General features: G+C 47.9%; 1 protein-coding gene across 1 annotated transcript in view; it reads right to left on the bottom strand.

Annotated features, from left to right (window-relative positions):
* LOC108285737 (msx2-interacting protein-like) overlaps positions 1–8829 on the bottom strand; it is a 33552-nt gene extending 24723 nt beyond the window's left edge. Inside the window, exons 1-3 of the mRNA XM_037730810.1 lie at positions 8664–8829; positions 8298–8573; positions 7815–8097 (exon numbers count right to left, since the gene is read on the bottom strand). Of these exons, the coding sequence (XP_037586738.1) occupies positions 7815–8097; positions 8298–8573; positions 8664–8829 (725 nt within the window). The remainder of the gene's footprint in view (positions 1–7814; positions 8098–8297; positions 8574–8663) is intronic.
* Positions 8830–10122: the final 1293 nt, after the last annotated feature.

The raw sequence follows: 10122 nt of genomic DNA, 5'->3' as shown, positions 1-10122 counted from the left end.
AAAAAAAAAAAAAAAAAATAGAAGTACATATGTGCAACATAATGGGAATATAACAATCAAAGTCAATACAATGTATAACTAGAAGAAAAAAAAAAAAAAAAAAAATAGAAGTACATATGTGCAACATAATGGGAATATAACAATCAAAGTCAATACAATGTATAACTAGAAGAATCTTTATATCATTTGGCAATGTTCCCTAGTAACCCAAACAGCATCTAATACAAAGACATGCATATGCAACCCTAGCATTTTAAGGCTGGACTAAAAATCTAGCACCAGGTACACAGGATAAGACACAGTGTTTCTCATTTGAATTTTCCCACAAATATTCCTTAATTCTAAGGATTGGAGCAGTTCTTTACATAATACAAATCTTTAAGTATGCTAGAGTTCATATCATTTCCATATTCAAAATGAAATCATAAGTAATTAAATCCAAGAATTCACTAAATTTAAGTTAGGATTTTATAGAGCCATTCCACTATGATTTTTTTTAGCCACTTGTAATCTTCAACTTGGCAGACAAGGGATACATGTAGGGAGAACAATCTGAATATTGAAATACTTTAAAACTATACCAAAAAAAATTTTCACTCACTGCAAAGCATATTTACACACACTAAAATCCAGCTACATATCACACAAAAATTACATGGTTTCGAATAAAATGATTAACATTCTAATTGGTTTCCACAGAGGAGCACATTATTTTTATTCAAAATATGTGTAGCTGTAAGGCAAGTAAGTTTAAAGAAAATTTTAAACCAAATAGTAAAGGAGATTATTAATTTAACTACAAATGTATTCTATTTAGTCTCCTTGTTCAGCAGGCTAATATATGTGTTTCAAGGGGCTGAAAAGTACTTATTTCAAATCATCCAGTAACAAAATTCAGCAGTCCAATTTAATGAATATATACACTCAAAGTATTTTCAGACTACATTAGTTACTCTAAATACTGTGGACCGTTAACTACAGCTCAAACTAACACTTAAAATGTTTTAAAAATAAAAGCAGGCCAGGCATGGTGGCTCACGCCTGTAATCCCAGCACTTCGGGAGGCAGAGACAGGCAGATCACTTGAGGTCAGGAGTTCAGCCTCGCCAACATGATGAAACCCTGTCTCTAATAAAAATACAAAAATTAGGCCAGACATGGTGGCTCATGCCTGTAATCCCGGCACTTTGGGAGGCCAAGTCAGGCAGATCACGAGGTCAGGACTTCAAGACCAGCCTGGCCAACACAGTGAAGCCCTGTCTCTGCCAAGATCACACCACCCCACCGCACTCCAGCCTGGGTGACAGAGTGAGACTCCGTCTCAAAACAAACAAAAACAAAAGTTAGCGGGGACGTGGTATCTCATGCCTGTAATCCCAGCTACTCAGGAGGCTGAACAGGAGAATCGCTTGAACCCAGGAAGAAGAGGTTGCAGTGAGGCAAGATTGCACCACTGCACTCCAGCCTGGGCAACAGAGCGAGACTCCATCTCAAAAAATAAAAATAGACTGGTACAGTGGCTCACACCTATAATCCCAGCATTTTGGGAGGCTAAGGCGAGCAGATCACCTAAAGCCAGGTGTTCGAGACCAGCCTGGCCAACATGGTGAAAGCCTGTCTCTATTAAAAATACAAAAATTAGCTGGGCATGGTGTCCTAGCTACTTAGAGGCTGAGGCATGAGAAGTGCTTGAACCCAGGAGGAGGTTGCAGCGAGCCAAGATCACGCCACTGCACTCCAGCCTGGGCAACAAAGCAAGACTCTGTCTCAAAAAAAAATGAATAAAAATAGGCCGGGCGTGGTGGCTCATGCCTGTAATCCAAGCACTTTGGAGGCCAAGGCGGGCAGATCACCTGAGGTCAGGAGTACAAGACCAGCCTGACCAACATGGTGAAACCCCGTCTAAAAAAAATATTAATTTTTTTAAAAAAAGAATAAAAATAAAAATACAAATATAAGCTGGGTGCGGTGGCTCACGCCAGTAATCCCAGCACTTTGGGAAGCTGAGGCGGGCGGATCAGAAGGTCAGGGATTTGAGACCAGCCTGACCAACATGGTGAAACCCTGTTTCTACTTTAAAAATACAAAAATCAGCCAGGTGTGGTGGCGCGCACCTGTCATCCCAGCTACTTGGGAGGCTGGGCAGGAGGCTGCGGTGAGCCAAGAGCACGCCATTGCACTCCAACCTGGGCAACAGAGCGAGACTCCATCTCAAAAAATAAATAAATAAAATAAAAATAAAAGTAAAGGCTGGGCAAGCCGGCTCATGCCTGTAATCCCAGCACTCTGGGAGGCCAAAGGAGGAGGATCACTTGAGCCCAGGAGTTCAAGACCAGGGCTGGGCAACATAAGAAGACCTCTCATCCCTACAAAAAATTAGTCAGGTGGCACATGCCTGTGGTCCTAGCTATTTTGGAGGCTGAGGTGGAAAGATCGATTGAGCCTGGGAGGTCAAGGCTACAGTGAGCTGTGATCCAGCTTGGGTGACCCTGTCTCAATCAATCAGTCAGCTAAAATATATAGTCTCCAACTGGATATGCTGGTTTTCATAGAATATTTTAAATTTTTTAAAAATTTCACGCCGGGCGTGGTGGCTCAAGCCTGTAATCCCAGCACTTTGGGAGGCCGAGGCGGGTGGATCACAAGGTCAAGAGATTGAGACCATCCTGGCCAACATGGTGAAACCCTGTCTCTACTAAAAATACAAAACATTAGCTGGGCATGGTGGCGCGTGCCTGTAATCCCAGCTACTCGGGAGGCTGAGGCAGGAGAATTGCCTGAACCCAGGAGGTGAAGGTTGCGGTGAGCCGAGATCACGTCATTGCACTCCAGCCTGGGTAAAAAGAGCGAAACTCCGTCCCAAGGAAAAAAAAAAAAATTTTTTTCAGTAAAATTTCAAACTAGGGGAAAGGGAAACTTGAAAGACTATTTGAAAAAACCTCCTACATAAACTTTCCCAAAGGATTAGTGTTTCCAGGATTTAAAATGTCTCATAAATCAAGGCTGAAACCTCTTCATAAGCATACCAAACAATACAATCCCAGCAATCAAGAGTCTACAACAAAGATAGTTAGAAAAAGGTGCCCTCTACACAAGTGAAACACTACCATTCTTCCTGGCACTGAGCCCTATATTTTCCTTCAATCTGCCAAGGGCATCCCTTTCGGTAAACAAAATACATTTTATTATTCTATATTATTTTGTGTCATTATTCTGTATAATTTATCTGTATTATTCTGTATTGCTCATATAATTATTCTGTATAATTTTAAATGTTGTTTCAAGATAACTCTGATTCTTGTTTTATTTTTAAAATGTGCAAAAGTATATTATGAAAATAGATATTCAAAATCATAATATTCAAAACCAGAGGTGGTTTCACAGACGGGATGGGGCGTGGTAAGGATGGTATGGCCATAGACAACAAGTGGTTTCATAGAAACCTTCTGGTCTCAAATGAAGAAACGATGTAACAATGATACAGGCTACAGTGAGTCAAATTTGCTTAAGTCTAAAAATATCCCTAGTAGTCAGGACAAGGAAATTCAATATTTTATATTGGGTCCCAGAGATAAAGATATCTGAATATACATAAAATGTAATAATTATTCCATCTATTTAAACTCAGGAAAACCACTGTGATCATTTAAATTCAGAGAGAACAAATTACATTTTTAAATGGGTCTCATTCTTGCCCCCACCCCCAAGACAGAGTCTTGCTCTGTCACCCAGGCTAGGGTGCAGTGGCATGATCTCGGGTCACTGCAACCTCCAATTCCCGGGTTCAAGGGATTTTCCTGCCTCAGCCTCGTCAGTAGCTGGGATTACAGGCACTCACACCACGCCCTGCTTTTTTTTTTTTTTTTTTTTTTGAGATAGAGTCTTGCTCTGTCTCCCAGGCTGCAGTGCACTGGTGCAATCTCGGCTCACTGCAACCTCCGCCTCTGCGATTCAAGTGATTCCCCTGCCTTAGCCTCCTGAGTAGATGGGACTACAGGTGCAGGCCACCACACACAGCTAATTTTTGGTATTTTAATAGAGATGGGGTTTCACCACGTTGGCCTGGATGGTCTCTAACTCCTGACCTGGTGATTCGCCCGCCACAGCCTCCCAAAGTGCTGGGATTACAGTAGTGAGCCAATGCACCCGGCCTGGGCCTCATTCTTTAAACGATATTTTGGCCGGGCGTGGTGGCTCACGCCTGTAATCCAAGCACTTTGGAGGCCAAGGCAGGCGGATCACCTGAGGTCGGGAGTTCATGACCAGCCTGACCAACATGGTGAAACCCCGTATTAAAATAAATAAATAAATAAACGATATTTTTACATGAGGGGCTACCTCACTTCACCTCTGCATAATCTTTAACCTAGTCTCTAAAACTGGAGATGGATGGGAAGAACCTAAATTTGTGACGTATTTAAAACCTGAAAAGATGTAAAGATTTTAAATATTTTAAGGGTTTTATTTGCTCATTCTAATTCAAGGAGTCGCCTTTGCACACACCTCTCTCCCTCTCCTAAGTAAAAGACAGGAACCAATTGTTGTATAACTCCTCCCTTCCCCCTTCAACCCAGCTAACATACAAAGGAAAGGACTTTCTCTATTGTGCCCCTGTAATGAATCTTTGTTAACTAAAACCCAATTCAGAAAGAGTTCTCATTTAATTTTTTTAAATCAGCAAATTGAAAACTGTAAAGATAACAGACTTATTATTGCAAGAAAAGTAACGCCAATTTCTGAAAATGTTCTGATTATGTCTTAAGGATTTGGTCTTTCTTTGGCACTGGGGAGAAAAAAGCAAAATCACCATCCTCCTCTCAATCTACGGTCCATTAAAAAACCACAAAAAACAAACAAAACAATTGATCAAAATGTAAATTTAAAAATAAAAATTTTAAGAATTGACTGACCTCTTTTTTCCGTTAAAATGTCTCTAAGCTGCCCACAAAGCTGTCTGGTTTAATCTTTTTGTAAAATCCAAACACTTACTACAAAAGCCTAACCACCGTTAAGAGAACATTCATCTTAAAAACATTTTATATAATGTATTCCCAGTGTATACCTGTTAATCCTGTAAAACAGTTATTAATGTAATCAGCTAGGGAAAAGGGTAAAAGCAGGCACCGAAAGTTCAGTTTCAATATAGGTATTGCATGGTTTTTCTCACTGTGATTTCTACAAGACACCCGAAGTGAATACCATTTCATTTTCTTGCAGAGACATCATTCTGGTACAACTACCTTTTTATTCCTTTCACTTAAATTATTCAGATTTCATTTTCACTCCCAGTAGCAATCACACATTTTACAAAATACATTCCACAATAAGGATAAAAGGCCTTGATATCCTCCAAACAAGGTCCATTTAGCTCCACAGCTGGATCAGCAGAACATTTCTTGTACACGCAGAAAGATAAACAAGAAATCAGAAATAGACATTACCTGGATTTTGGGGGGTGAGGGGAAGAAGTGTGGGAACTGGGAATCCCAGGGTCAGGGGTGGAAATTTTCTCTGTATACCTTTCACACGCTTTGAACCCATAAAAATGTACTGTCTATTTTAAAAATAAATAGGTTTATAAATGGAAAAAAAAATCTTTAAAATAAAGGAATTTCAGGGACACATGATCTGCTTAGTTTTAAAATAGCCTGCTTTTATCAGTAGCATCTGCTCTTACTCTGCGAAAGGTAAGATGCTCCTTTGAATGCAGTCGTGAGCAAAGTGCCAGCTAAGCCCTTTTTAATACAGTAATATTCCTCCAGACTGCCGCTTTCCAAGGCAGCTCGCATCCTCCGCCCCCTCCTCCCTCTGTGCATTCTGAGATTGGCTCTCCCGATTCCCACATAAAGTGGGTCCTGGCCGCCATTTTAGAAAGTCATTCACACAAGCCGGACCAAAGCACCGTCCACTAAAAAACCTTCCAAAACTGCCTTGGACGATTTCCTCCTTCTTCTCTCTGCCCCCTCATCTTGCAGAGGGGCCAAACTCCTTTGCCATAGGCATGCAATGTCTGTGGAATCTGCATAATGAGAAATGACACGTCTGGGCACCTAACACGGAGGAGCCAGCGACTGCTGCAATGCACGTGCTTGCACATCAGTGCAAACGAATTTCCCAGGCAGAGACCTACAGATGAAGTCCACAGGGGATTAAAGTGAGCACGTCTAAGTAGTTTTTCCACTCCAATAATCTGCACCTAAATTATTTTTCCATCAAAACACTGATGATACTGGGGGAGAAGGCAGGAGGTGGGGGGCGGGTAAGGGGTGGAGCAGCGCCAGGAAGAGAAAGTTCCCATCTGCTTCCCAATCCAGCCCGAGGTCTCCCCTTCATCCTAGGGCACAGAGGTGAATTTTTGCTCCCTGCCTCCCCCCGCCCTCGCCTGGTTTCTCAGGCACAACATAGTAAACACCGGGAGAGTCCCTGGAAGCGCGCACCTCCCCCCCCGCCCCGGCCTGCCGAGGACAGCTCGAGCAGGTTATGAATGGCCCCACGATTCCCGGCTCCCTTCCACACGCGGACACGCGCAGTCGCGCGCTCCAGCGGCGAGGGTTTAATGCCCCAGTAACAGCAACCACCAACACAATCAATGATCCTCCATTTAAAAGACAGGAGCTCCGCTGCCGCTGCTTCCATTTCCTTACCCAAGCGGCTCAAAGCGAGCGACGCAATCTATTTTTCCCATGGTGACTCATTAATGAGGACACCTCATAATTTCCTCCACTCACTAGATAGTAAGGGAAATTAAAACCCAAACTTGAAACCTTCCAGGGTCTTAAATATCCCAATAAACTATAATTTTCGAGGACAATCACAGATTTGCTACCGTCCCTCTGAATTTGCACCAAGCCAATCGTCATTTTAATAAGCGTTTTACACGGAGGCCTATCCGTTACGGTACACAGGCAATTCACAAAGAAAACGCGCTACATGCTACTCGGTAAGATGTATCAAGGACAACACTGATTCTTATAATTCACAAAAATTCAGGTAAGGTGGTTGTTGTTTTTTAAGCTACATCTCATCGTAAAAGGTTTGTAATGTTTAACCGTTTGATTCCTGAATTCAGGGGTGGGGGACACCAGGGTCTTAGGGTGGCCAGGGAGTGCAACCCGGGGCTTCCGGCGCCGGGGCGGGCACCCTCCTGTCAGAGCCCGCGGTCCCCTCCGCCGGGGACGAAGGAGACGAAACGGGCGCACCAACTTATTTGGCACCACCTTCCACCCAGCCCCGCAAAAACGAGAAACGTTTGCCATTCCCCGTGAGTTTCAAGGGTGCAAATCCTCCGGAGAGGTCCTAGGTGGTCTCTCCCCGGGTTCCCGGCGCGCCACAGTACCTACCGCGACTTCTGTTTTCGCACCGCCTTTCCCTTCGCACGGAACCCTCCCGCAGTCAGACATTGCGGAGCGCCCGCAGAGCGGCTCCGAGTGGTGGCGCCGGGCCGGGCTGTCGGGCGGGCTCGGGTCCCCGCTGCTCCGGGCCGGGCACGGTGCGCAAGGACGCGACCCCACCGGCTCCCGGCCGACGCGAGGGCAGCCCCGGGGCGCCGGCTGCTCGGAGGCCGAGCCTCGGCGACCTCCCTCGTCAGGGACGCCGCCACCGGTGCCCCGCGGGCTCTTCGAGGGCGGCGGGGCTCGACCGCCCGCACCGCCGACACCCGAGGCCCAACCGAGCGGCTGACGAGGTCCCACAGCGCCCGTGGGTCCGGGCTGGGGTCCCCCCACCAGCTCCGCGCTCCGGGAGGGGCCGGCAACGGGCCGGGCGGGAAGCGGCGCCCGAGAAGCGAGCGCGGCCGCGGGCCTCGTGTCACTCACCGTTTGAAATGCTCGATGATCTTCTCTTCCCGCACGTTCTCGGGTAAGTTGCCCACCCAGAGGTGCCTGGTTTCCCGGACCATGCTGGGCGGCGTGCCGGCGACCGCCGCTGCTGGCTCCCCCTCGCCGGCTTCGTACGAGACCGTCAGCGCCGGGAGGCGGGCGCCGGGGCGGCGGCGGCGGCGGCTGCGGCGGTGGCGTCGGCAGCGGCGGCGGCTCCTCCGGCTCCCCCCAGTGCAGAGACCATCCCTCTCCCCCAGGTTCTGACTCTCGGGCCTCGCAGCTCAGCTCTGCCGCCACCACACACCCGAAGCCGACCCTCGCGCTCCGGCGGCGCATGCGCCCGGACAGCGGCGGGCGGGGGGAGCGGGAGGAGGGGCGAGCGGGACCCGGGCGGCAGCGACTACGACGGAGCTGGCGCTGTGGCAGCCGGACGCTTCCCACCGGCGCGCGCGGCCCGCCTCCCGCCACCGCGCCGCCTACCACTCGCCGCGGGCGCGCGCGCGTCCTCCAGCCCGCCGAAGTGGAGACGCCGAGTTCCTCCCAGCAGGCGCGCAGGCGCGCGGGCCGGGCGACGGTGTGAAGAACGCCGGGCGGGGAAGGAACGCTCGCGCGCTCGGCCCCGGTACGCAGGCGCGCAGCCGCTCGAAGAGGTCGGCAACCCTGCGGGTTTTGGGTCCGGCTCCAGCGCGGGGCAAGGAGGGGCAGGGGAGGTAGGGCGGTTCTCTAGCCCCTCCAGCGGTAACCCCAGGCGCAGGTCTAGTGGAAGAAATGAAGAGAAACGGAGTTGGTTTCGACAGGGCTACGAATCAAAGCGACTGCCAAGGCCTGTCCCCTAAGAGCCAGGACCCTTTCGTCCTCCGCTCACCCGGCGGCCAGCTCCCGGCGTTTCCGAGTACTTGGATCCCCGCCTGCTTGGGAAAGCGATGAAAACAAGGATGCCCTTCTCACTGCCCCGCTGAGCAGCGACGGCTTCAGAAATCCATCCCATGCAAGAGCCATGGGCTTGTAACATTAAGCAACGGTGTTTTGTTTTGTTTTTTGTTTTGTTTTGATACTGAGTCTCGCTCTGTTGCCCAGGCTGGAGTGCAGTGGCACGGTCTCGGCTCACTACAACCTCCGCCTCCCAGGCTCAAGCGATTCTCCTGCCTGTCTCCCGAGTAGCTAGGATTACAGGCACCTGCCCCCACGCCCGGCTAATTTTTGTATTTTTATTAGTTGTCAGGATTTCACCGTGTTGGCCAGGTTGGTCTTGAACTCCTGACCTCAGGTGATCCCCCTGCCTCGGCCACCCAAAGTGCTGAGATTACAGGCCTGAGCCACTGCGCCCAGCCTAAGCAACTTTTTTATATAGGATCTTGCAAAACCATTTGCAAGATATTCTTGCTGATCGCTAGGGTATACGAGGAATAAAATGGAAATGAGACAGGAATCCAATATTGCTCCCTTCAGAGGGTTTACCATAATTTAATATTTAAACAGAGAAGGAATTAGACCTCTGGCCTTTCCAGGCCTAAAAGCTTTTGAAACCTACAGTTGAACTTTTTGTTGTTGTTGTTGTTGAGATGGAGTTTCCCTCTGTCGCCAGGCTGGAGTGCGGTGGCACGATCTCAGCTCACTACAACCTCTGTCTCCCGGGTTCAAGCATTTCTCCTGCCTCTGCCTCTCAAGTAGTTGGAACTACAGGCTCGAGCCACCGTGCCCAGCTAATTTTTCTGTTTCAGAGACGGGGTTTCACCATGTTGTCCAGGATGGTCGAACTGTTGACCTAGTGATCTGCCCACCTTGGCCTCCCAAAGTACGAGGATTACAGGCATGAGCCACCAGCCCAGCCAATTTTAAATACTTGGTCTCGTGGATTTTCTCCTTAAATACAAACCAACTTACAAACGACACCATTTGATTTCAAAAATACTGTCACCATAACCAATGGCACAAATAGGTCACCAATGCATAATTAAATTGTTTCTTTGTAGTCTCAACTACTGGAGAGGCTAAGGCAGGAGCATCACCTGAGTCCAGGAAGTCCAAGCTGTAGTGCATTATTATTTTGCCTTGAAAAGCCCCGGCACTCCAGCATTGGCAACATAGGGAACACCCCTCTCTTAAAAAAAGGAATAAAGAAAGTATAATTGGCTACTTACATCTGGCCATTACTGTGTCACAATTATCACATAAGGAAAGTCAGGCAGGCCGGGCGTGGTGGCTCAAGCCTGTAATCCCAGCACTTTGGGAGGCCGAGGCGGGTGGATCATGAGGTCAAGAGATCGAGACCATCCTGGTCAACATGGTGAAACCCCATCTCTAC

This window comes from Cebus imitator, unplaced genomic scaffold, assembly GCF_001604975.1.
Source record: "Cebus imitator isolate Cc_AM_T3 unplaced genomic scaffold, Cebus_imitator-1.0 Scaffold15, whole genome shotgun sequence".
NCBI classification, from domain to species: domain Eukaryota; kingdom Metazoa; phylum Chordata; class Mammalia; order Primates; family Cebidae; genus Cebus; species Cebus imitator.
Note: the sequence above shows the minus strand (reverse complement) of the source record. Positions and strands in the feature narration are given on the sequence as shown.